The sequence below is a fragment of the Dysidea avara genome, chromosome 1 (assembly GCF_963678975.1).
Source record: "Dysidea avara chromosome 1, odDysAvar1.4, whole genome shotgun sequence".
Classification (NCBI taxonomy): Eukaryota; Metazoa; Porifera; class Demospongiae; order Dictyoceratida; family Dysideidae; genus Dysidea; species Dysidea avara.
The window spans coordinates 19,867,374-19,894,416 of record NC_089272.1 but is presented as its reverse complement, the minus strand read 5'-3'; the positions used below and the strand labels follow the sequence as shown (position 1 = coordinate 19,894,416).

General features: G+C 40.0%; 3 protein-coding genes across 18 annotated transcripts in view; 1 reads left to right on the top strand and 2 right to left on the bottom strand.

Moving 5' to 3' along the window:
• Positions 1–2,793, bottom strand: part of LOC136258580 (uncharacterized) — a 43,080-nt gene extending 40,287 nt beyond the window's left edge. For all 5 annotated transcript variants that reach the window (XM_066051930.1, XM_066051924.1, XM_066051936.1 and 2 more), the window contains exon 1: positions 2,574–2,793. The gene's annotated coding sequence lies outside the window, so the exon portion shown is untranslated. The remainder of the gene's footprint in view (positions 1–2,573) is intronic.
• A 2,366-nt stretch (positions 2,794–5,159) lies between these two features.
• Positions 5,160–12,596, bottom strand: LOC136258607 (uncharacterized). 7 transcript variants are annotated; one of them, XR_010702892.1, is made up of 6 exons: positions 12,456–12,596; positions 10,754–10,939; positions 10,143–10,424; positions 6,129–6,212; positions 5,773–5,799; positions 5,160–5,428 (listed from the first exon to the last, which is right to left on the bottom strand). XR_010702892.1 is itself a non-coding variant. In XM_066051958.1 (5 exons), exons 1-5 carry the CDS (start codon positions 12,519–12,521, stop codon positions 5,415–5,417), a joined length of 486 nt encoding a protein of 161 aa, XP_065908030.1. In that variant the 5' UTR covers positions 12,522–12,594; the 3' UTR covers positions 5,160–5,414. The 7 variants fall into 7 exon arrangements, 2 of the variants coding, with proteins under 2 accessions (XP_065908030.1, XP_065908024.1); XR_010702893.1 differs by lacking the exon at positions 10,754–10,939 and having other exon boundaries at positions 10,143–10,420; positions 12,456–12,591; XR_010702890.1 differs by lacking the exon at positions 10,754–10,939 and having other exon boundaries at positions 12,456–12,587.
• LOC136258640 (nuclear pore complex protein Nup98-Nup96-like) lies at positions 12,098–26,954 on the top strand. Of its 6 annotated transcripts, XR_010702908.1 has the most exons (10): positions 12,099–12,646; positions 14,435–14,488; positions 14,734–14,812; positions 14,866–14,936; positions 15,126–15,250; positions 15,729–16,982; positions 17,027–17,082; positions 22,681–22,730; positions 24,712–24,908; positions 25,209–26,954. XR_010702908.1 is itself a non-coding variant. In XM_066051982.1 (8 exons), the coding sequence occupies exons 5-8, from the start codon at positions 15,217–15,219 to the stop codon at positions 25,252–25,254; spliced, it is 327 nt and encodes a 108-aa protein (XP_065908054.1). In that variant the 5' UTR covers positions 12,102–12,646; positions 14,435–14,488; positions 14,734–14,812; positions 14,866–14,936; positions 15,126–15,216; the 3' UTR covers positions 25,255–26,954. The 6 variants fall into 6 exon arrangements, 1 of the variants encoding a protein (XP_065908054.1); XR_010702899.1 differs by having other exon boundaries at positions 12,098–12,646; positions 15,126–16,982; XR_010702900.1 differs by lacking the exon at positions 17,027–17,082 and having other exon boundaries at positions 12,102–12,646; positions 15,126–15,815.
• Positions 26,955–27,043: the final 89 nt, after the last annotated feature.

The window sequence follows — 27,043 nt, the reverse complement described above, 5'->3', positions numbered from 1 at the left end:
AGCTTTCCCTGTACTCCTTCATGCAGACAAAAAAAGAAGGCCATTCCAACAAAGAAATGACATTGGTAAACTTTGAATAAGCACCCATAACAGACGTGCCTTTTCATGTATTGACACAAAACATACTCTCCATTAACAGGTGGATCTGGTGGTAAATAGGTTTTATTGATTGTTTTAGTGTGTACAGAACAGTGTTGTTCCAGTTCTCAGTACTGGAACTAAAATAATTCCAGTTCCAGCCCTTTTTACTCCAGTTCCAATTGTTCATAACCATACAGTTTTTGCTAATGAGATTTTATGCTCTTTACAAGACCAGAATTTTATCTGCTGAAAAAAACACAATAAATGAATGTAGTATATAACTTCATAAAAGTTATATGTATTGCATGTGCTAAAACACTGCTTGAAGCAACTGATTAGCTACATTAGAAGAGAATGCCAAATGCAATGCTGGCTCAGTCACATGTTATGTCTGGTTCAGTGTTTGATGATTAGCTACAGGTCTTTTTCGCTGAATGGGACTCGCGTGAAATCTAACCAATGATATGGTGGCCAGATTTTTCAAATTATCTGATTGGCTGTTTTTCATATGATATCGCCAACGAAAGGAATTGTAACTGACAACTGTCTTGCAATCTACTGTAGTACTACCCTAATGCTGATGTTGATTGTATAACAATGCTGATAACTACAGCATTAGCTATATACGGTACTGTCCAAGTGTAACGTCACACTCGCTCACACATGTACAATTAAAAAACTCGCTAAAAGTGGGCGTGGCACCATTTTTTGATTGCAAGTTTTCATTCCTAAAATCAACGGATGAAGACTCACGATCGAAACCAGTGCCACACCCCTTTTTAGTGACTTTAAATCATGTGTAATTGCATGCATGCGAGCGAGTGCTACGTTACACTTGGGCGGTACCGTACATGAAACAATTAAACCTTGCAAGACTAGCATATATAACTTAATTGTGAGTGTCCATAATACATTATGGGCTTTTGGTAATACTTAAGTTACAATAAGTGTTTTCCTAGTAATTAAAGAATAATTCTAAATGTCATGATCCCTGAACTGGAACTAGAACTGTAATTATAACGATTATGGTTTCAAAACTGGAGTAATAACTAGCTGATACTGGAACAACACTAGTACCGAAACAATTAACACATATACAAACTTTTATGCACATAGTATGCGTATTTTATTCCAGCTTACTTCAATAGCAAAATAGAGTTTTGCAAAAAGGGTCGGTTTTTGCTCAGCATTAAATTTAATCAAGTGCCTATGGTGCCATCTGTTATCAACTCTTATTAGGCTTCCCATCATCTTATGCACCATATCAAATAATTTACACCTTCCTTAATAATTGATTGCCAATTTGCAATTATGAAATGCTGGTGGAGAATCCTTTCAACATCTCAGGATGAAATTTCATCTGCTTGCTTACTAGATTACTGTGTGCACCAGAGACTGAAAAATTCATGCAATGTACTGCAAGGAGGTGTCATGTTGGTATGCGCTGCAGGTGGATCTGTGACCGCAGTCAAAGTTTTGACTCACCGAAATTTTGTGACTAAGAGCCTTTTCCAACCTTTGACCGGTGACTTAGCGACGATATTTCAGTACTTTTTGATTGTGGGCTGGAAATTTTAACCCTTGACGATTGACTTGGCACTAATTTGGCATATTAAAACATGCTATTGGGATTTGTAACGTCAAAATGGAAATGGCAAAATCAAATTTACAGCCAGTAAGCATTTTATCAGCAATATTGTACATTACCAGCATCCTTTGTTTGTTTTCTGCCCTTGAAAAGTCTCAGATGAATGGATCACTTTTTCAATTTCTCCAATACAAACTCCATACATTTTGTATTTTCAATAATTGCAAGCACTAGACATGATCAAATATCATAAAACTTGATATCATTCAACTCCTTATGAATTGCTCTATTCGATTCCGCCTGAACAAAATTTGTATAGTAACGGCGTGATGCCGTTATTTATTTAGAACGCGAAATTCGTGATTTGCTCTCCAATGGGTTTTGTATTACGTAAGTTGCTACTTAACATCGTTTGTTGTAAATTTGCAACCTGTAAACACTTTAGCTTCAATTTAATTTTGGCATCATCGGATAGAGGAGCATTATGCGTGTAATGGCAACCAAACAATTTTGATACCGCCTTCAGAACCAGAGTTATGATGAATAATGTAACTTAAAACTAACTTACCTCCATAGGCTGCTGTGCATTGATTATACGCATAATATTTTATGGAAAATTGTAATGTATGAGTTTTGATATATATGGTTGCCTTGACCTTTGACTTAGATCGTGGTCGCAGATCTACCTACAGTTGAGTCCCTGTATGCCACCCCCTCTACGTGCGTAGTTACATAGCTACGTATACGAGTAGTCTCGGCTTGACACAAGTCAGTTCAGTTAGGTTGCGGAGTGACTCCTTCCCCCGGCGAAAAAAATCCTTGTGGCCGTTTTATGTACGTCACATGTACAGTCAAAATTGATTACACACATACATGCAGCTTTAGCTAAAGCATTCCAGCTTACCGGCTTAGTTGGAAGTGGTAGGTTCACTGAGTGAAATTCGAGCAACTATACCGGCTCTGTATACTCAGACAACTCAAAATCGCAACAGACTCACTGGTGACAAGTAAACATCACTCGTGACTCTTAAACTCGGCGAGGAAGCTGTTTGCTAATAAACCTTTATAAGATCAGCCGGCTTTCTCTGTAGACTCAATATTGTAGCCGGGGAGTGTCTTTCCGGGGAGTGTCTTTCCGGAGAGTGTCTTTCCGGAGAGTGTCTTTCCGTGTAACGTGCGTTTCCTTGCACGTACGGTAAAAAAATAATTTTGGAAAAAAATTAAATCAAGGCCGGGATTGTTTTTTAAAGAGGGCGTGCAATTAATTGTGAGTCCATTCTGGACAGTGTCTCTTCTGATGACTTTCTTGGTGCTGAGGTTGAAATCCATGCTGAGAAATCTCCAGCACTGTACCTTGAAATCTATAAGTTTGATCAAACACTGAGTCATAATGAGAAGGGATGCCTAATCTAATTCAACATGACTTTGGGACATTCTTGTTTTAAGGTGGCGCTGAAGTAATTATGTGAAGCTATATAGCTACTGCGGTCCCTTGCAGATTCATGGTGTCTATAATGCCACTGAATTACACAGACATTAATTGTAGACAGTGATAGATGATCATGATGGTAAGAGGATAGCTAGCTATCATTAAAAGGAAGGAATACATGTACAGTATAGCTAATAGCACCCACTGGAGACTTGCTACATAGTTCTCATGCCTGGTAAGTCTGCATGGTAGCTTGATGGTAGTCTATAGCTGATTTACAAATTCAGATATTCCTGAAGCCAAAGAATGTATCATGTCAATACCAACATTTTAAGTTTACAGCAGTAGCCAGCTGTGGGCATGCAGGTTTCTTACATAAAATTATACTACATGTACACCAATCTCATGACCACACTGAGGCTCTCACATATACCACCTTTTATCCCTTTCTTTTGTGTGTGTGTGTGGGTGGATAGCATAATTATAATTAACACTGTTGTTCTAGCAGTTCACAGATTCTGCATGAGAATTACATTGTATGGCTTCTGACTTGAAGAACTGCTGATTATTTTGCACACCCATGTGCACACAAAAGGAACTCTGGATACTCAAGACTATTATAATTCTTAACAGAATTGTGTTGTAATCATGATTATAGTGATAGGATAATCTGATCAATAGATACATCAAAGGATGCATGATGCTATGATCATATACTCATGGCAGCTAACTGCATTACTAGGTAAGTTATATATTTGAGTACAGTGCCATGCACTCACCTACAGGTTCTGCTATCCCTCGCAGCTAGCTCAGTCCTCACAGCCAAATAGTTTAACTTAGCTTTGTACTTAAAGCCACCACACTCAGTTAAACATAAAGTCATGACCAATAAACTACTGACTAAAGTGACCATGCATGCCACCATAATACACATACACACTTGTGTACAGCGCTAGCCAGTTTAATTGGGTGTGGCAACTTCCACAGCAACACAAGAAATTGGATTTGTTACATGCATGTTGGTATAGACTATTATGATGTAACTGCTGGTTGCAGCTGATGTGTGAGCTTTTAATATAATGTGTGTTTGTTTTTACATCTACACAGTGGTGTGGTTAGAACCCTGCCTTGATAATGGCAAGGTTCCAAATTTTGGTGATGTCTTGGTGGTGATCACTTGTGCCAGCTATCGCATTCCGAAAATACATATATAGCTACCAATAGTACAAAGGTGTACAATGTTAATACAAAAGTACATGCATGGCATGTGTACACAGCTCTGAATACAATATGATAACTGAATGTATGTCAGTAGCACAAAGATTTACACTAGCCTGAATATGATAATACTATCAAAAGCACTAACATAGATCTTTGAATAGCTGCAGTATAAAGTTGAATAGCTATATAGCTGTACAAAGCTCAGAGTTCTCACCAGCAAAACAAAGTAAGGTAGTAAACTGTTAATTTGCTACCAACATGAAAGTAATTTTCTTAATTTACACATTCCTTTTACCACAACAAAGTAATTTAAGCATAATTTTAGTATAATGTTAAGTGTGCACAATAGTGGGGTTCCACTGCAGTTGTAACTACAGGTTGTAGACGTGTGCTCCAGTGATCTGCAATCAATCCAGTCATTATGGAAAATACAGATATGTAGCTATAGTTAGCAAAGCCACAGGGAAGCCATAATGTTCCATTGCGAATTGATAACATGGCTGTCAGTGAAAATAAAGTTCATGTATGTACCGCGGTATGCCAATAGGCACCAGTTGGGCTGAAACAATGTCTAGCAGTGAAAGTCAACCTTGTAGCGTTAGCCATTGTCAAGTTACGCTGGCATCGGTCAGTAAGTACTGAGTCAGCAGAAAATTCCACTAAATAATATTTTTCTAAAATTTCATAACAACTTAATTAAAGTGTTATTTTACACTTTTGGGCTTAGTCATACCTTACCAACACTACCAAGGCACTGTGAGGCTGTATGGTTTCTGGTCAATATATTTTGTGAAACCTTCGTGATCCCAAAAGTACAGTTCATGATCCCAAATGTACAGCACTACTATACTGTATGTTAATCATGACTGTATATACATATGTAAACATGAAACAGAGGATATATGCAAAATAAGGCATTAGCTGCATATTCAATAAATGTCACCAGTAAACTTAACCAGTCAGCTTGTACAAAGTTTGTATGAATAAATTAAATACATGTAAAATATACAGTGGTTGGAAAAAATAAATAATTCTATTTAATTACATGTTTGTCTATTGTAGGAGTATGTCACAAGTGGTTTCATTTTAATTGCGCTACTTCTTTCTTCCTGCAAAGTACACACATTGCACACATAACTACTGTAGATTAAACATGAATATATTGCTGTACACTCTATGATTTTAAGATCACGATAGCTATATCTAAAATTTTAAAGATACAAAGTCTCAATTGTTATATTTAACACAAGTTAAGATGTCATTGAAAATTATTTACAGTAAAAACAAAACATAATTATATTAATAACATAATTATATTAATGACATAATTCAATTTAGAATAAAGATAAGCAATTGCCATGGTCTAATATAATTTGTCTACACATCACCTTGTTGTGTACGGTATGCAGCAATATACGTACGTGTGTACCATTAGTATGTGCTATAGCCTTACTTGGCTTTTGTAACTCCAAATAATAGTCTAAAAGACAAAATGGAGTATAATATGTTGCATTTGATAGATACAAAATTATGCATTACAAGTACACACCATACCATAGCAGTGTATCAAATGGTCGCTGTAGTACTGAAGGTGATGATGACATGTTTATTCAAACAAAGACAAGTCAGATGCATGTGATTAAAATTCTTATTCAATACTGCTATAATGCATGTATGGTCATCACCATTGACCTTGCATCCTTTGTAACACAGCTCATGTTAAGGCTGTTATAAGGCACATTGTTATGTAAATTACAGTGAGTACAATGTGTGTATTGCATAGCAGTTGTGTTTAAAAGGTATACTAACCTGAATTAGTAACAGGAGAATTTTTATATCTTTGAGTGTCCATATAATAAATGCCAACTGGAACGGTTTTAGCTTGTACTGGTTCTGTAAACACATAATTGCTTTTAAAACTGTTACAGTAATGGGAGATGGAAGTAAGTTAGCAGGTATGCATGTATACATGCACACTGTATTATAGAGATAATTTCTCTCTACTTATAAAATAATTATACGTAGTAGTGGAATATAATAATGATTTTTGGCAGCAGTTTCAGTGAAATTTATTCATTTGTAAATAATAGATATTCTATTGCAAATTTGCAAGCAAAATGTAAGTAGAAAGGATAGCGTAACTCATCGATTATCGACCACCGCCTATTATTGACCAGTAGACTACATAAATTATCGACCAGTAGTATCCAAATAATTATGCAATGTTACAAACATGCAAGTTAAGACTGTTGAACCTGTTCTCCCTGGCCTTAGGACTATCCAGCACTCTTGCAATGTCATAAAGACAAGAAGTCAAACATGGAAAGGCACAAAGCATAGTGGCATTGAACTGGCACAACAAGCTAATGAATTGCCTGGCAGTACTGAAAGGTGATGAGCTTTGCAATGAACGTGGTTTTATTGAATGAGATGGGGTGAATGAAGCAGAAGGACAACATGGTGTTCCATCTACAGTACTACGTAAATACAGAATTCTGGATGGCTGAACCACAGACAAAACCTGAATGGACCTCGTTCACGATAAAACTAGCTACCTGATACCTGAGGGAGATAAATCTCGAGATTAATAAATTGACAAGATTGGGACTGAGAAAACAAGTAGTTAGAGAAGTATAACAATTTATGGAAATTAAGAAAATTCAAAATAGGGATAACAAATGATCTTGTGAGAAGTTTAGGAGTGCTTTTTGTCTGAATGTCTAGTGAGCTACAGTTATTGTAGCTATCAGCTAAATTTCTGAACAAAGACCCAAAATGGTAGATATTTGAAAGCAGCTACATTTGACAATGGTATATTGTAATTTCTTTGGCTGTGATGACACCATCAGTCTTCAGTTTTAGGGGCTGTGGTTGCACAGTTCTCTTTTGGGTCAACCTTGATGGTACGTAATACAATTTTTATCCTCTTCTGCTCCTATATGGATTTGGAATGTCAGATCTTGCAGCATGTAATTGTGTTGCTGTAGTTAGGGATGTTGTGACTACTGGTGTTGTCATGTTCTCTATGTACTCCAGTATGACATAAGTACTTGGGGTGTAAACAAATAAATTAATTAGTCAGGGTGTTGCGTGTTGCTATAATCATTCTGCATATGTGACCGGATTTCACAAAACCAGGCTTCCACACACACAAAATCAAACTTACGATTTTACCAGAAATGGATTGCTGGTCTAATACACTATCATATTTTACACTGTACTTCCTTCAGCACTGAAAAGTCTGGTTTCTGTAGCAGCTTTCTTCCGACCCTGTCAAAGCCACGAGTGTGAGATTGGCACCATTAAATGGCCATGGCTTTGTGATAATGGTGTGTAGTGAGCTGGGACTTCACAGAGAGCTCGCCAATAGTGTTCTCAGTCAATTTGGAGTAATTTGAGGGCCATGGAGAGCCCAAACTTGGCCTCTGGATTCCATGCAATCGTCTTCTTACTCCATTTTATACCCGTATATTAAGACCACCGTCCACCCCCACCCTCCCACCCTATTACTACCATCTGTGATATTATTACCCGCTCGAAAAAAGCTGCTCAAAACAGGGTATCAGAAATGTATACACCCACTCAGTGATAGCTAGTGAACAGATGAACAATTGGTGCAAATTTTGTTTGCACAGCTGTAGGCACTGGGAAGTTATTACACAATGATTCCTTAAAATCGCCATATCTCCTAACAAAGCTTTGTGCGTCGAAGCCTTGTTTTGTCAAATTCAGTCACATATATACATCAGAAATATTTCATATATGTGACTGGGCCTGCGAAAATAGGGCATGTGGGCACATGAGTTTTGCCTACTTTTTCACACTTTCATCACTCATAACTTTTTGTACCGTTATGCTATGGCAATGCTATTTTCAGCACTTAGTAAGGATTTAATTAGCATCATGATGCAAGTTACACAATGCAAATATTCTTTTCCAGCACTGAGATATGACCTGTAATTTGACAGGATGTAGCTTGTGCCCACATGCCCTGTTTTCTCAGGCCCAGTCACATGTTTTTAGCGGTAAATTTAGAAGATGAATAAGAGAAGAGGAACAAGGTAAAGAGAAAAAAGGAGAGATGACAAGAGAAAGAATGCAAAGTAAAAAAGAGGGAAGTACGTAAAGCAGAAAGAAAGGAAGCTTCAAAAATCTGTAAAATAAGCTGAAGACACCAGTGGTACCTGAACCATATTTGACTCAGAAATGGTGAAGATGATGATACTGATAGCAGATATCCAGTGATTATCAAGGTGCAACATGGATCCGGACTGTAACTACCTCATCTATCACACTGGAAACTTGATGAGGGAATAGGTGGACTGTATGCACTAATGAGAACAAGTTAATGAACAACTAGCTAGTGTTCACAAGTTGATTATGGCCTACATGTACATGTGTGAAGTATTATGTGAATGCATGTAAAAATTATTTAACTAAATGTGTACATATCTCTTGAACAGAATGTTCAATTTGATTCATTTTTTAGGTGTAGACCCTTGTCATGTTAGTGGTTAAGCTGTTTGCATAGTTGTATTACTTGCACAAATTCATAGCAAGTTATGCTCCATTTCTTGGAATTGGTCGATAATAGGTGATTGAATTTTACAGGTAAGTCTATAATAGGTAGAGACAGTTGATAATTGATAGATGCACATCATTCATTATAATCACTATACCACTATTCTTGTATACTTTTGATTGTGGGATAGATTTTAGTAGTGTGTGTTGGGAGAAAATGGATGCAGCTCCATTGAAAATTTTGCTGTTCTACAATGTTGGATGTTAAGTAATGTGATAAAGCTTAGGCGGTCGATAATTGGTGAGTTAAGCTAATTTACTAAATCACAGTGATGAAACATGAAATACTGTATTAGAGAGCATCCATTCAAAAGAATAACAATTCTTAAATTTGTATAAGGTTTCGTATTATGATGGTACAGTGGAACCTCTTACAAACTCTGACACAATAGAAAAATCCTCACAATAAGGACAAAGGTTTGGTCCCAACAAGTCTGGCTCCAAACATTTTTACCTCTGAAAGAGGAAAACGCCTGAGTAAGAGACAGCAAATAATTATAAGTCTAAAATTTTGGACATAAAAGTATCCACCATAGAAAAGTTCCACTATAAAGATGTGCCATAAACATATTAAATACTGTGGATAAAATTTTAGTGGTTTGTGAAAAAAATTGTAAATGTATTAAATTTTGTGGGTAAACCTTTCTGTGCTTGGCTACATCTCAACGAGTAGAAATTCATGGGTCTTACCTCAATGCTACAGCTAGCATTGCAATTGTCAGACTAAAGCACATAAGATGGACTTTGCATAAATATAAGGTACAACGAGGAGTGAGGATACACACTACAAAAAAAATTAGAATATTTACTTAAGCTACACATGGTCCCACACGATCTTGTGGGGGATTAGGGTTGACTCACCACAGAAGAATATTGCTGGGATCAGAAATTAGAAACAGCTAAGTTGCAGATACTTGAAAAAAAGCCATTGTGTGGTCTACAGGTACTTTCGTCACATAGCTAAATGGAATAAATGTGTACTTTAATAGGATTTTAAGGAAGGTGCGTTGATGACTACTGCTGTCACCTCCAAGGTACCAGGATATGTAGTTGCCTTTGTAATGTAAAGTGAAAAGTACCACCACTTGCTGTTTCTTTTACACTTAGCATCACAAGATACAATATGCACGCATTGTACACTATCAACTATCAAACTGTAGGGGGCTCATAGTACTAGTTTACAATTAAAATTGATTAACATTACAGACACCCACACATGTACATACATACACCTGTACATACCCATCAATAACATCGATTCAATCTTGTTAGCTAATTCAAACATTTCAATGCCTAGAACTCTCAAGGCTTTAATCAACTGATTCCAAGTTGCTTCACTACATTTCTTAAGCCACAGCTGAAACATCTTGGAACAGCACTTCTCAGCATCCTTGGGGTGGTTTTCTTGTAAATTATTTAGTTCATTAGCACTGTCATTTATCAGCTCTACTCCTAGATCAAACCAATTCTTTGAAATTTCCTTTTTGAACCGGTGTAGAAGTCTGAGAGTGGGGCAGTCACTACCTGTCAAATGTTGAAAATGATAATGTAGTGTACCTCTGTTTATCTGTACCATTTTAATAAATCGATTAATTGAGGATAGGTGTATGTTCTATTAGAATTATGAAAGATAGCATTAATACTGTATCATGAAGGTTTGGACTGGCCAAAAATATCCCCTAAAGCCAGTCTCACAATACCTTCATGGTGTCTTGGCAGTATTGGTTAGGTACAACAAAGTCCAAAAGTGCTTTAAAGCAGTATGGCCCGAAATACTTCCAAAAAGTTGCTACAAATTCTTTTTATATATTTTTTTGTTTAATGGAATTTTGTACTGACTGCATGACTGATACCTTCAGATAAGTGTAACTCAAGGCTACAAGCTTGATTTTTCCACTATTCAGCATTGCTTCAACCTGACAGGTGTCTTCTGGAATACCGCAGTACATACAATACACGCACCATGGACTTATCTTTGTCCTCTTTTGTGTCCCATTTATTTTTGCCGACAGTTGATTTGCAGTCTCTTGATGGCTTCCCTACATTTGTAAATGGGTATTTTCCATGGTGACTGGATTGATTGCCAGTGTTGGGAGTAACGCGTTACTTATGTAACGTGTTACGTAATATTATTACTTTTGTGGTAACAAAGTAATATAATGAAATACGCTATAAAAACAGGTAATATAACGCAAGCTACTTTACTTACAAATGTAACGCGTTACCTAAGTAATATAGTTACTGTAACGAGTCTAATATTACGTAATATTATTACTACAAGTAACGAAGTTACTAATCTCGTTAGTTATCCCTGAGTAACGCCTAGCCACAACAAAGTAGCGAAGCCTACTGAATGAAGCTTATTCACCAGCTTCTTACTTATAACCAAAATTTGCATATTGTCCAACAACGCAATCATGTCACGTGATAAGGTGGTAGTTTCACACGTAACAGCTTAAGGCTGTGGACACAAAGTAATATAATATGTAATATTATTACAATTACTTTATTTTATGGGTAATATGTAACTGTAACTAAATAGTTCAGTTGCAAGTAATATGTAATATGTAACTAGTTACTTTTACAAAGTAACTTGCCCAACACTGTTGATTGCAGAGGTGCTTCTCCTACTGTTCTTCATTTGTAGACCTGTGTAACAGGCTGAACATAGCTGAAAGCGAAGCATAATGGATACTTCACTTTCTAGCTAGTAATTCATTGTTGGGGCACACGCTCAGTTGAAAACATTACCTCTGGCACCATCCTTTCTTTTGATGTGGTAAGCATGGGTTCACCAGTCATAATAATGTTACAAAAAAGTAAACAAACAAGTATATAAGGAAAAATTAAGAAACTTAAATTTGATTAGGGATCATACATGTTAAAATGATCCACATGCAAGTCAAAGTCGCTAACATCACAGAATCATACTATACGTATACAGGCTTACTAGCTACCTTAACTACAAAGCAACCTTAATTAATAACTTAGTTCAACAAGTCTATGCCATCTTCTGGGCATAAGCCATAATGCCTCAGGATCATTTTGGCATTATATCGCCAGAGAGTAACTGACAAGCGCTGAAGCAATTGTTTCCTTGCTAACTGTCTGGGAATACCACTTTTAACAGTGGTACGGTCGGCAATCGTGGATAAGGTTGATAAAGCAAAGGGTGTTGTTATTGTTATTATCTACTTTACCAGTTAGGCACTGGAGTGTGTACACAGAAGGCAGAGCCTGTTCGAGGTGTTTACCCATAGCCTAGGAGCCTAAGCGAAAATCTTTGAGCTAAATATCCTAAAGTGAAATGGGACAAATACCTAGAAGGGGTGAAAAAAAGCCAACCCCATCGTGTCCAAACACCGAACGACTCGACTATACAGGCTTACTTGATATCTGCATACCGACGTTACGTGAGACGACAGGAAAACACTTAAGGGTGTTTGTTAAAAAAATCAGTTGGTAGTTAATGAGAGTCAATTTTTCATTAGGAACCCTATCTAGAATCTATAGATGTTTATATGCTATCGAGACTCACAAGTACAAACAGCTTACAAGTCTCGTTACGAAAGATACAGCCAAGACAGCAGCACTGGGGCACATCCTCAAGCTTAAGCGCATCAATTTCAGAGATAATAAATCTTTAATTCGAACTAGTGCCCACTAGTGGCACTTAAAATCAGTCATCGTGCTGTCATACCTAACGTGTGCTAATTAGACTGCATCATCACAAGATTAAACAATCAGTAAGCATTTCTCTGTGATGTGTGGAGTGTGTATATGGTACTGTGTGTTGTTCTCATAGATAATGACTCGTAAGGTATATGTGGGTATTATGAGTCACTTAAGTTAAAAGCTTTCCTATCACCTAATAATGTGACCCCAATTTTTCATACTACTTGTAGGCAAAGGTGTAACCATAAACTACACTATCCTAAAATTTCAAAAATTATCCTACCATGTGGTTGGCTATATGATCTTTTCTCTAAAGTACTGTATGTGCTCCTTTTACGAGTCATATGGGGGTATCATGGGTCACAATATTCATTACTTCATATGTTAATTATTTTCTATCCAGTTATGGTAAGTGTAGTGGAAATATTTACAGGCACTCTAATGGCATTCAAAACACCATAGTTGACTTGGTTTTTGCACTTTATACCTTCATACTCCTTATTACATGGTGAGAGGTACGTGTAGCTAATCTGGACCAGTATTCCTGCTTAATGAACTAAGTTATCTCTTAATTGGATTTGCGGTTAGCTTCTGATCACTGTCTATGTTGATCTGAAGTAGTATCATCCATTTCTTCCTAAATCTGCAGGATTTAACACTCTGAGCATATTTTAAGCTATGTGACCCTTAATACAACCTGACCGAAAATACCAGCATATACCTTATATTGTGTAAAAGAGGGCGCGAACCCTATTATTAGGCCAGGCAAACTTCATTAATTGTTTTTCATCCCCACCCGCATCACTTTTCACCCTACCGCCTCTAATTTCATTATTGCTGTTAGTTATCAATGACGTGCACACATTTTTTAATGCTGAGAAGGCTAGCTATCAGTTTACAGCACAGTAAACGTCTCTTGCACCTAAGAAAGGGTGGTAAAACGTAAGTATTAGCTTTTAGAAGGCTCTAGTTAACCTTTATAGCAACAGATAGCCTGGTTTGGAACATTTCTTTAATAATGAAAAATGACATCCCGCCTGCATGCAAATCCAAAATTTTGTGGATGATAAACAAGTAATCAAGTTTGCCTGGCCTAATTTATGACTAATGTTAGCCTCGCATGGCTAGTCTAGTCTCGTCCTCGCAGACCCATTCTCCGGGGTGGTGCTTATCGATTAGAGATTATAAATGCCCCCCTGAAAGGTGGCTAGTCCGCTTTTTCCATGTATTGGGTAGAGAACCTAGCAATATGTTCTAGTAACTTGTGTGTTGACCTAGCAACCTGCATGTGTGTATGTGTGGACCAAGCAAGTGTGTCCTTTGGTGCCCCCAGACCACAAAGGTCTGGTGACACACAATACAAAATGGCAATGCAAAACCTTACAACATAATTTGACATCACGCAATATGTACACACACATGAATTGTCCCCCTTGGCAATAAAGGTTAACGTTACAAAGGAGGCTTTTGTTCTGCTTTTAACTCCTGCTATATCATCAACAACATGCAGGTTTCCTTAGCGCTTTTTGCCATGGCCCAGATGGTCACACTGACTCACTATTATGAACATACATAAAGCGTAAAAGCAACAACTGACGTCAGAGACGTTCTGAAATCTGATTGGCAACCGATGAATTCCTTGGTCTATAGATGCACCCAATTAGGTGTTTGTTGGCTGAGGTACCATAAATTCCACTGGATCATACTATCATTTGCCCTTAACTGCTAACAGTATAAAACTCTTGTACAAAGGCTTTTTGTAAATGCGTAAAAATTAAGGTATTGGTCCAAACCCACTACGTGTGATATAGAGCATATTGACTTTGTGTCCTTAAAACTGTGTTTGTAATGATTTGTAGCACTTAGTGGCCAGTATGACTTTGAGGTTGCTGTGAAAGAGAAATTTGCAATTGGTAAGTGTCTGCACTGCATACACTATAGATTTGTGTGAGGACACCATTAACGCTCTATAACAAGGAGAACGTATCTGCACTATACAATAACACCATGTTGACCCTTAAGAATTAGTAGTACACATTAGAGAGGAGGCCAGTAATTTCCCCAATTAGGACAAAGATTTTAATCCCAGCATATCTTATCCCACACTGCATTTCCCGTATTTCATACCCTGTACTTATTACTGTGTTCCATGTCACAGCAGTCAGAAGAAAACATCAGGGAGAGCTCGACATTACGTTATGAAGAGGAGGAACTTGATGAGGATGTGCAGGCTGAGGGTAATATACTAGAATATCCTGGCCTGATGTACTCTAATTGTTTGATGCTGCAGCTGATTCCATAGACAGTGCATTCACTACCAGCTATAACACTTCAATTGTGATGTCTCGATTGAGGAAAGAGGTGTGGTCCGTTGTTATAGTGATCACTATAATACTGTACCATACATAAACTGGGTCATAGGAATTATGAAAACTTATCCTGTAGTAAAAGTTTCCATTGTGTTATGTTTAGGCTAAAGTACACAGCAGTACAATATAGTCAACATAATATTATTTTATTGCTGAATTTATGTGATGTAACCTTTTGCAGTTTCCAGCAAGTGCTGGCACAGCATGTCGTTGGCAATTCAGCAAGACGAGTCATATAGCAGTCCACAGCATGTCGCTGGCAATTCAGCAAGATGAGTATTGTGGATTGCTACTTAGGTCCTAATGGTGAGTGTGTGCAGAGCTTATGATAACGTCCGGACACCGGACAAAATCCGGTCAAATTGCATAGATGTCTGACCATAATGCAATTTGTCCGGACACAGTGTCCCATCAAAGCATAAAGAAGGAGCCTAAGGGCTGAGCTGGCATGCTATCAACAATAACATTCACTTGGTTGCCAGGAGATAGTATACATTCTTACAACCCAAGGGAGTGACCATAAATGTACCATTGCCAACCCTCTGGTGTACTTTAACCACATAACAGCTGCAGTAAGGCATGTGATGTCTTACCACTATAATGTTTATTTGCTATGCTACAGTAGACATGTTGGGTATTCATCTCATGTCCAGTCAATTTTGGCAATTGTCCGGCCGATTTTGGTTTGTCAGGACATTGTGGCAGGACAACAGAGAATTCTTATCATAAGCTCTGTGTGTGGGTGTTGTATTAATTGTTATTCTAATATTAGCCTGGTCCACAGGGGAGGAAAGACAACATTTAATATCTCTGCTCACTGGATCACTGGTGGAACTGCTCGTATTGCTGGCTATGATCTAGCTACTGAGGGGTGAGTCAAGTGCTAAGGGTACTTCCCCTACAGGTATTGTCTGGTGATCCAGTCACCAGCTGGTCTGAACTAGTCAAATACTAGACTAGTGTAGTAGCCACTCTGTGTCAATATTCTCACTCCCTGCTATAGTGGGTCCCTAGTGGCGGGGAAGCGTAGTAGCCACTCAGTGTTGATATTCTCACTCCCTGCTATACTGGGATCTTGTAGTAGCCACTCATTGTCGATATTCTCACTCCCTGCTGTACTGGCCGTGCCACTCGGTGATCATTGCTTGACTGCACATTGACAATCACTCAGATTTTGGCTGGGAAAAACAGTAGTTGCCTATATTGCCAGTGCGTAACCATAAACCCAGTTTCACTTAGGGCTGGGATGAAGCTTTGAATACTTTGTGGGTTCGAAGGTTAAGTAAACTTCGATTTATCCTTTGAAGCTTCATAGTGCACTCATAGTCTAAGAAAGAATTACAAATAAACATCGTTGCCTTTATTGCAGCTGCTTATTGATGTTGCACGATCACTGTCTGTCTCTTTGTGAGTGCCACACCCACTTTTGAACCATTGCACTTTAGCTTGCTACCATAGATATAGTGTTAAAACACCTTATAAAATGAAAGATATTGCAGGAAAACGTCCTTTTATCCATTATCTATGCATGATTGCAGTATAGCGGACACACCCTTTTGCAATCGATTGATCGCGAGATTGATTGCATCTTTCAGCGTACTGCTGCTATGCAAGAGTGCCTGTAACTTGAAGGCTAACACCGAAGCTTCGAATCTTCAAATATTTTATTGGCAAATGTTCGAAGGTAAATTTCAATATTCGTCCCAGCTTCATAAGGTTTGCAGAGCTGGTGTAATCCTTTGTTCTTATCTTGGGGTTGTTTGGGGTTCACACACACACATACACACACGCACACACACACGCACACACACACCCCATTATTACATGGGGGTGATGTTAAATGGTACATCACTGCTACATCGTATTATATCTGTGCAGAAGTCAAGAGGCATGATGAGTGATGACTCTATTCATGCGAGTGTCAACATATCACAACTCCATGACCCTATATAATGGCAGTGGTCACACTTGACTCCAACTCCACGAGTCCTGATTCTTAGCTACCAACATGATACAAGTTGTGCCCCCTGTGTTCTAGGTACAGGAAATTATTTCTGTAGTCAATGTTACTTTTTATTTTAGTGAGCACTAGTGTTGCTAATGGCAACACAATGCAAGGTGTGCCTCCTGTGTTCCAGGTATATAAAGTTGTTTACTATTAAGTAGTTATTTATAGTGCCAGTGGTCACAGTGATGCTGTATTGTACTGTGCCAGGGACTGTATTGTACTGTGCCAGGGGACGGTATTGTACTGTACCAGGGGACCGTATTGTGCAGTGCCAGGGGACCGTATTGTACTGTGCCAGGGGACCGTATTGTACTGTACCAGGGGACCGTATTGTACTGTTCCAGGGGACCGTATTGTGCAGTGCCAGGGGACCGTATTGTACTGTGCCAGGGGACCGTATTGTACTGTGCCAGGGGACCGTATTGTACTGTGCCAGGGGACCGTATTGTACTGTGCCAGGGGCTGTATTGTGCTGTGACGGGGACCATATTGTACTGTGCCAGGGGACTATATTGTACTGTGCCAGGGGACCATATTGTGCTGTACCAGGGGACCGTATTGTTCTGTGCCAGGAGACTGTATTGTGCTGTGCCAGGGGACTGTATTGTACTGTGCCAGAGGACTGTATTGTACTGTGCCAGGGGACCGTATTGTACTGTGCCAGGGGACCGTATTGTACTGTGCCAGGTGACAGTATTGTACTGTGCCAGGGGACCATATTGTGCTGTACCAGGGGACCGTATTGTTCTGTGCCAGGAGACTGTATTGTGCTGTGCCAGGGGACTGTATTGTACTGTGCCAGGGGACCGTATTGTACTGTGCCAGGGGACCGTATTGTACTGTGCCAGGGGACCGTATTGTACTGTGCCAGGGGACCATATTGTGCTGTACCAGGGGACTGTATTGTACTGTGCCAGAGGACTGTATTGTACTGCACCAGGGGACCGTATTGTACTGTGCCAGGGGACCGTATTGTACTGTGCCAGGGGACCGTATTGTACTGTGCCAGGTGACAGTATTGTACTGTGCCAGGGGACCATATTGTGCTGTACCAGGGGACCGTATTGTTCTGTGCCAGGAGACTGTATTGTGCTGTGCCAGGGGACTGTATTGTACTGTGCCAGAGGACTGTATTGTACTGTACCTGGGGGTTCTATTGTACTGTACCAGGGGGCTCTATTGAGCTGTGATGGGGACTGTATTGTACTGTGCCAGGGGACTGTATTGTACTGTGCCAGGTGACAGTATTGTACTGTGCCAGGGGACCGTATTGTACTGTGCCAGGGGACCGTATTGTACTGTGCCAGGGGACCGTATTGTACTGTGCCAGGGGACCGTATTGTGCTGTGCCAGGGGACTGTATTGTACTGTGCCAGAGGACTGTATTGTACTGCACCAGGGGACTGTATTGTACTGTACCTGGGGGTTCTATTGTACTGTACCAGGGGGCTCTATTGAGCTGTGATGGGGACTGTATTGTACTGTGCCAGGGGACTGTATTGTACTGTGCCAAGGGACTGTATTGTACTGTGCCAAGGGACTGTATTGTACTGTGCCAGGGGACTGTATTGTACTGTGCCAGGGGACTGTATTGTACTGTGCCAAGGGACTGTATTGTACTGTGCCAGGGGACTGTATTGTACTGTGCCAAGGGACTGTATTGTACTGTGCCAGGGGACCATATTGTACTGTGCCAAGGGACTGTATTGTACTGTGCCAGGGGACTGTATTGTACTGTGCCAGGGGACCGTATTGTACTGTGCCAAGGGACTGTATTGTACTGTGCCAGGGGACTGTATTGTACTGTGCCAGGGGACTGTATTGTACTGTGCCAGGGGACTGTATTGTACTGTGCCAGGGGACCATATTGTACTGTGCCAAGGGACTGTATTGTACTGTGCCAGGGGACCATATTGTACTGTGCCAAGGGACTGTATTGTACTGTGCCAAGGGGACCATATTGTACTGTGCCAAGGGACTGTATTGTACTGTGCCAAGGGACTGTATTGTACTGTGCCAGGGGACCATATTGTACTGTGCCAAGGGACTGTATTGTACTGTGCCAGGGGACCGTATTGTACTGTGCCAAGGGACTGTATTGTACTGTGCCAGGGGACTGTATTGTACTGTGCCAAGGGACTGTATTGTACTGTGCCAGGGGACTGTATTGTACTGTGCCAGGGGACCATATTGTACTGTGCCAAGGGACTGTATTGTACTGTGCCAGGGGACCGTATTGTACTGTGCCAAGGGACTGTATTGTACTGTGCCAGGGGACGGTATTGTACTGTGCCAGGGGACTGTATTGTACTGTGCCAGGGGACCGTATTGTACTGTGCCAGGGGCTGTATTGTACTGTGCCAGGGGACCGTATTGTACTGTGCCAAGGGACTGTATTGTTCTGTGCCAGGAGACTGTATTGTACTGTGCCAGGGGACCGTATTGTACTGTGCCAGGGGCTGTATTGTACTGTGCCAGGGGACTGTATTGTACTGTGCCAGGGGCTGTATTGTACTGTGCCAGGGGACCGTATTGTACTGTGCCAAGGGACTGTATTGTTCTGTGCCAGGAGACTGTATTGTACTGTGCCAGGGGACCGTATTGTACTGTGCCAGGGGACTGTATTGTACTGTGCCAGGGGACTGTATTGTTCTGTGCCAGGAGACTGTATTGTACTGTGCCAGGGGACCGTATTGTACTGTGCCAGGGGCTGTATTGTACTGTGCCAGGGGACCGTATTGTACTGTGCCAAGGGACTGTATTGTACTGTGCCAGGGGACTGTATTGTACTGTGCCAAGGGACTGTATTGTACTGTGCCAAGGGACTGTATTGTACTGTGCCAGGGGACTGTATTGTACTGTGCCAGGGGACTGTATTGTACTGTGCCAGGGACCGTATTGTACTGTGCCAGGGGACTGTATTGTACTGTGCCAGGGGACTGTATTGTACTGTGCCAAGGGACTGTATTGTACTGTGCCAGGGGACTGTATTGTACTGTGCCAAGGGACTGTATTGTACTGTGCCAGGGACCGTATTGTACTGTGCCAGGGGACTGTATTGTACTGTGCCAGGGGACTGTATTGTACTGTGCCAAGGGACTGTATTGTACTGTGCCAAGGGACTGTATTGTACTGTGCCAGGGGACTGTATTGTACTGTGCCAAGGGACTGTATTGTACTGTGCCAGGGGACTGTATTGTACTGTGCCAGGGGACCGTATTGTACTGTGCCAAGGGACTGTATTGTACTGTGCCAAGGGACTGTATTGTACTGCACCAGGGGACTGTATTGTACTGTGCCAGGGGACTGTATTGTACTGTGCCAGGGACCGTATTGTACTGTGCCAGGGGGCCGTATTGTACTGTGCCAGGGGACTGTATTGTACTGTGCCAGGGGACTGTATTGTACTGTGCCAAGGGACTGTATTGTACTGTGCCAGGGGACTGTATTGTACTGTGCCAAGGGACTGTATTGTACTGTGCCAGGGGACCGTATTGTACTGTGCCAGGGGACTGTATTGTACTGTGCCAGGGGACTGTATTGTACTGTGCCAAGGGACTGTATTGTACTGTGCCAGGGGACTGTATTGTACTGTGCCAAGGGACTGTATTGTACTGTGCCAGGGGACCGTATTGTACTGTGCCAGGGGACCGTATTGTACTGTGCCAAGGGACTGTATTGTACTGTGCCAAGGGACTGTATTGTACTGTGCCAGGGGACTGTATTGTACTGTGCCAAGGGACTGTATTGTACTGTGCCAAGGGACTGTATTGTACTGTGCCAGGGGACGTATTGTACTGTGCCAGGGACCGTATTGTACTGTGCCAGGGGACCGTATTGTACTGTGCCAAGGGACTGTATTGTACTGTGCCAGGGGACCGTATTGTACTGTACCAGGGGACCGTATTGTACTGTGCCAGGGGACCGTATTGTACTGTACCAGGGGACTGTATTGTACTGTGCCAGGGGACTGTATTGTACTGTGCCAGGGGACTGTATTGTACTGTGCCAAGGGACTGTATTGTACTGTGCCAAGGGACTGTATTGTACTGTGCCAAGGGACTGTATTGTACTGTGCCAGGGGACTGTATTGTACTGTGCCAAGGGACTGTATTGTACTGTGCCAAGGGACTGTATTGTACTGTGCCAGGGGACTGTATTGTACTGTGCCAGGGGACTGTATTGTACTCTAGCATCAGGTACTTGTGCAGATGGAATGCAGTATTACATCACGTGATTTACACAAATGAAATTCATATTCTGATGTTTTCATTGTTATCAGTGATACCTTTCCCAGTCAAGAGGTCAATAAAGTACAGAGATGTTCCGTTTGTGTGCTTGGCCATAAATGAGGCAGCAAACTCCTTCCCAGAACTCACCCAACACAACAAGGTCGGGTACTGTAACAAGTTAAACATGATGTATGGTATATACAGTAACAAGGGGTCCGTCACTGGCAAAATCATTGACGATATTCAGGTTTTCACTGAGCAGGTCACACACACACACACATACATACACACAGAGACACAGACACACGCACACACCCACACATGTAGATTATATTAATATGAATCTATTTTTTGTGCCAAATGATCAAAAGCATTGGATCTACTAGACGGCACAAGCAGCTGGTTCTCTTGTGTGAATGCCTGTGAAATGTCTGGCATACAACACAGTACAATACAGTTTCTGTTAACTAACATACAACCCTGACATGTACAATACAGCCTTTGGTGAACAACTATAGATATTATATACCATACCTATGATACCACACAGTCCCTGGTAAGCAACACATGTAGCCTTCGTTTAGAAAATGACTCAAGGGTGTACAATCTATTGTCAGAGTTGGTCACCAGAGTAAGTTTTTCCTTTCAAATGAAGCCAATAAATCTATCCTCAGAGTTATATTAAGAGCATTCCTGACTGCTGTATTAGCATATTACAAGTGTCAGTGTTGTGTATAAGTTATCAGTACTAGTAAGGCCTTGACAAATTATTCTTATGTTTCATGGATGCGGTGGGTCAGCATTTTGACAAACTCACAAAAAAATATGTAAATCACGTGATCTCTCCTAAAAGTGTGCTAATGCAGCTGGAAATTCATAAATATAGTAGCAAAGAGGAGCTTCCTCAGTTTATCCGTAGTTATTAAAGGGTGGATTTTACTATCTATGCTATATTTCAGAAGGATTTAGCAACTTCACCTGTAAAGATCGAGATACTCTAATAGAGCAGTCATAAATATTCTAATAAAACAGTTAGTTAGAACTGGAAAAGATTTACATTTTTATTTTTTTCCAACCTGCTGGGTCACTGTTAGAGGTCTAACAGTCCATGAAACATATGATTAATTTGGTATGGCCTAAAAGGCAGTGTCAATCCAGGTAACTACCAGCTCCTTATTGTGCAGCTGGGTAGACTGCTTTACACTATTTGTACAGTGCAGTTATTCATTGGTATGTTGCCACTAGGCAAGGTGGTAGAAGGACCAGACCATAAGTAGTAGCTGACATGTTAGAGCATCCACTGGATCAGGGAAAGGCTTTGTATGGCAATTGTGGCTAGCTTTGTCTACTGTACTGACTGGTGTGTTGGTGTACACATGTAGGCGTTGCTTAATGCCATAAACACTCACCTCAGTCCTGTCTATAGTGTATACGTATCTGTGGTGTGTGTATGTGTGTGTGTTTTGAATGCTATAACATTATGTACATTTATTTAGGTGTTCGAGAGCAGAATGAATCTAGCAGTGTTACTACCATCTGCAACATGGTGAGTTTTCTATGTACCACTGTACATTGTGCGTGCGTGCGTGCATGCCTGTGTGTGTAGTTGAGTACAATATTGGTCAGTTGCTCTACCAGTGATCTTATCATACACAAAGTAGCCACTTATTAGTTGGCCCACCTCACAGCAACATGGACAACCCTGCCAGTCATTTATTGCAAGTAGTATATCACATGATGTGATGAGCATTAATAGGAGTTGAATGTTAGCAAAGCTATAGTGCATTACTTGTAGCTGTTTCCATGCTATTTCTGTATATGTATATATATGGTCATACAGTTATGGTAACATAGCAACAACCAATTGAATTGCAACGCATAGTCAGCAGTTTGTGCAATCACAATAATGGTCTGTACAGTTTTAGCACATCTGTGATGTGTCAATCATCAGATTATCTTGGTTATTTTGAAGTATTTGTTGGTTAAATATTATTCTGTGACTGTCTGTGTAGTGAAAGATGGTACAGTGTGCACTACTATATCATCATTCACTACACAGACAATCACAGAATTTTTTAACCAAGAACAGTTAGTACTAACCTGTCCCTTGTCTAGAGGTATCTACACCCAGTAGTAGTACACACTACCATCATTCACTAAACAGACACAGTCACAGAATGATTTAACTCAACAACAGTTAGTACTAACCTGTCCCGTGTCTAGAGGTATCTATGCCTGACTACTGGTGTAGATACCTCTAGACAAGGGACAACTGTTGTTGGTTAAATCATTCTGTGATTGTCTATGTAGTGATGGTACAGTGTGTACTACTACAGGTGTAGATACCTCTAGACAAGAACAATCGGGTATTTATGTTAACATGGTAGGCTCATATTTGGACTATTATTTTATGGCACATTTTTCAGTTTTGACACTGTGCCAGCCAATCATTAGATTATTTCTGTATATGGTCATATGGTTATGATAATGCAACAACCAATTGAATTGAAGCACATAGTCAGAATTTTGTGCAATCACAATAATGGTCTGTACAGTTTTAGCACATCTGTGATGTGTCAATCATCAGATTATCTTTTGGTAATTTTTGAGTGTGACAAGCTGCTGACTACTGTAAATGACCATTACCTTAGTCCAAAAATCAGTGTGGATACTATTCTAACTCACCACCATTCGATATTCTAATTACATAGTGAGACCTATAGCAAGACACAGTGGTACATACAGCATTACACAGTGAGACCTATAGCAAGACACAGTGGTACGTACAGCATTACACAGTGAGACCTATAGCAAGACACAGTGGTACATACAGCATTACACAGTGAGACCTATAGCAAGACACAGTGGTACGTACAGCATTACAATTCACAGCGAGACCTATAGCAAGACACAGTGGTACATACGGCATTACACAGTGAGACCTATAGCAAGACACAGTGGTACGTACAGCATTACACAGTGAGACCTATAGCAAGACACAGTGGTACGTACAGCATTACACAGTGAGACCTATAGCAAGACACAGTGGTACGTACAGCATTACACAGTGAGACCTATAGCAAGACACAGTGGTACGTATGGCATTACATAGTGAGACTTATAGCAAGACACAGTGGTACGTACAGCATTACACAGTGAGACCTATAGCAAGACACAGTGGTACGTATGGCATTACATAGTGAGACTTATAGCAAGACACAGTAGTAACTGCAACCATTGGAGACGTGAACCACTATAGTGACTCAATCAATGTAAGTATTGTATTAATTAAATTACGTACAATAAAACAATAAACAAATTGAATTACAGTGGAACTTCATTTTAATGAGCTCTCCAAATTAAAGACACAATAGAAACACAACTGTAATATAAGCATATTCCAAATGTAAACAACGTAGTGTAGGCCTAAAATTCTTGATCCCAAGTGTCCATTATAAAGTTACTCCACCCGTTTGGTTATGTCAACATAACAGCTCATAATACCGTTCACAATTCCTTTCCCCCAGGATCCTCAAGTGTTATCACATGTGATACAGCCACTACTGGTACCGGTGTACAGGACAGGACAGATTTCAGACAATCTGACAGAGCTACAGGACATCTGTTACCACTTGCTACAACTGTATTGTGATCATAGTCATGACCTCAGTCAGCTGATCAACCCTGCTACCTTCACCCCATGCGTGCTCGACTATCAGCTCATGTAAGCTCACCAATTTTGCTGTATACAATAAGCCCACCTATGGCAACCTCCAGAGTGTAGTACTATAACATTGTGTCTTCCACTTCTTGTGTTTTGGCTAATGTTAACACATTTGTAGAGTGGTGGTACGTAGTCTTCTAGAAGTTAGCCCAAGTTGTCGTGGCAGCTTGGCATGGCTCATTCAATTCATATTCTGGTTTGTTTAGCCATCCCAAGGTGCTAAATGTCAGAAACTATTGATACAATGTAACAGTCTTTGTGATGAATGTTTGTTTATTCATTTTTGTCTCTTTCTTGTAGCTGGCACTTGTTCCATTGTTTGGTGCCACTACAGCGGTTTGCGTGAGCCTTGCAAAAAAATTGTGCCAGTCGACTGGCACATGTGCTAGTGTAATTCACCTGTTTGACTGTCAAAAGTGTCTTCAAGTGCTGAAGTGGAACTTGATTGTAGTGGTTGACAACAGGAATCACTTCTTCTCACAGCGAGAGCCATTCAGAGCAGTAGAAAGTATACAATTCACTTTGTGCATGAATACGCGCATGCGTCCAATTTGACGGTTCGAATTATTGTTCTGCAAGGCTCACACAAACAACTGTAGAGTACACTCACATATGACCCAACATGTTAGCCCACCTTCACACCATGGTCTCTGGCAGTGGGCAGTGTTTGTAGAGGATGCTAAGCGGTATGGATATGTGTGATTATTGCTAATGTGTTGGTGTAAATTGTTTTCTTGAGTTGGGTATGACACCATATCTGAACCTAAAATATCTATCTACCTACATGTCTATAGTGTAGAACTGAGTGCTTATGATCATGTAATGAATTTATGTATCCATTTTAAAATTTGTAGAGGCATTGCATCAGTTAGGTCTGTTTTAATGCTTTATACAATGTGTAATGTCTAAATTCATAACTGTTGTTTTGCTTGGTGCTTAGTGATGGTGGCAGAATTTTTGTTGGTTTCATGTTTATGATGAATGTGCAAAATGAACAGCTATAAAAATTTTACACATAACACTGTAAACATAATTTCCATTAAATATGTAGTGTGTGAAGATTGTAGCAACTAGCCTTCGTTTCTGTAAATTACTTGCTACATAAAACAAAAGTAACACATAGTGACGACAATAAAACATTTATATGAAAACTACCAAAATGCAGCTATAATGAATGTTTGTATTGTGATAACTTTTAGACACTTTGTGTAGTAATGCATGCTATTGTACTGTGTTAAACAGGATGGTCCTATAATGTCAAGGACTAAACTTTTGGTTACAACTTTGAAGCAAAAATTGTTAGGTTGGCAACATCAGGGTTCGGCTTGATTGACTATGTTTTTTTTTTCTAGATCTGTTTTGCAGGCTGTACTGTTGTTGGCATGCTAATGTATATAAGCCTTTGCCAAATGATGTCATATGAAATTTCTATTTGGGGGACTCTTATAATTTTGAGTATTGCAGCCAATGGTGGTTGAGGTTTCGAAGATTCATATTGTGACTAACAAATAAGTTATCACAGCAAAACTACCAGGTATGGCTATTGGAACAACAAAGCTATAACTTTTCTACACAACTTGGAAAACCATCTAAATTTTTTTACCCCAGGCTTTAGAGACTTAATATGTACCATTATAACCATACCTGATAGTGTTAGGTCGATGTCATCTTCCAGGATTGAATAGTTGATCAATTCTTACTAAGCCCCATTAGAACTAATGCTCAGATATATTAGAGTCCCCCAAATAGCCGCAGCCATTTTATTTCGTGACGTCATTAGGCATAAGTCTTATTGTCTGGATGCAGATATTGATGATTCTACCACCCACGACGTACGCTGTTTATGGTGAATCACACAGAACTTACCAAGATCAGGGTGGCAACATCAGTCCAGAGCAATATGTTAATTGGGTGGAATATGTACCAAAGAGAGATATGTTTGTGGGAGAAGAAGTAAAGAGATTGTGCAACAAAACATAAGCATTGTGTTTATTGGTAGTGTACATGTACATTTTAACGATTTAATTAATTAACTTTTAAAATTCATTTATTACAGTATCTGGGTAGGGGCAAGCGGAGAATGGTGGGCAGGGTGCACGTATATAAATTTAATGATATTTCCATAGGTTTGTTGC

Coding starts and splice junctions, on each gene's coding strand:
- LOC136258640 (XM_066051982.1), top strand. CDS start 15,217: ATGAGTATTGTGGATTGCTACTTAGGTCCTAATG. Junction 15,251..22,680: donor TTGCTACTTAGGTCCTAATG/GTGAGTGTGTGC, acceptor ACATTTATTTAG/GTGTTCGAGAGCAGAATGAA. Junction 22,731..24,711: donor TTACTACCATCTGCAACATG/GTGAGTTTTCTA, acceptor CCTTTCCCCCAG/GATCCTCAAGTGTTATCACA.
- LOC136258607 (XM_066051952.1), bottom strand. Junction 6,213..10,142: donor TGAATCGATGTTATTGATGG/GTATGTACAGGT, acceptor ATGTGTTTACAG/AACCAGTACAAGCTAAAACC. Junction 5,800..6,128: donor TTCTCCTGTTACTAATTCAG/GTTAGTATACCT, acceptor TTTGTCTTTTAG/ACTATTATTTGGAGTTACAA.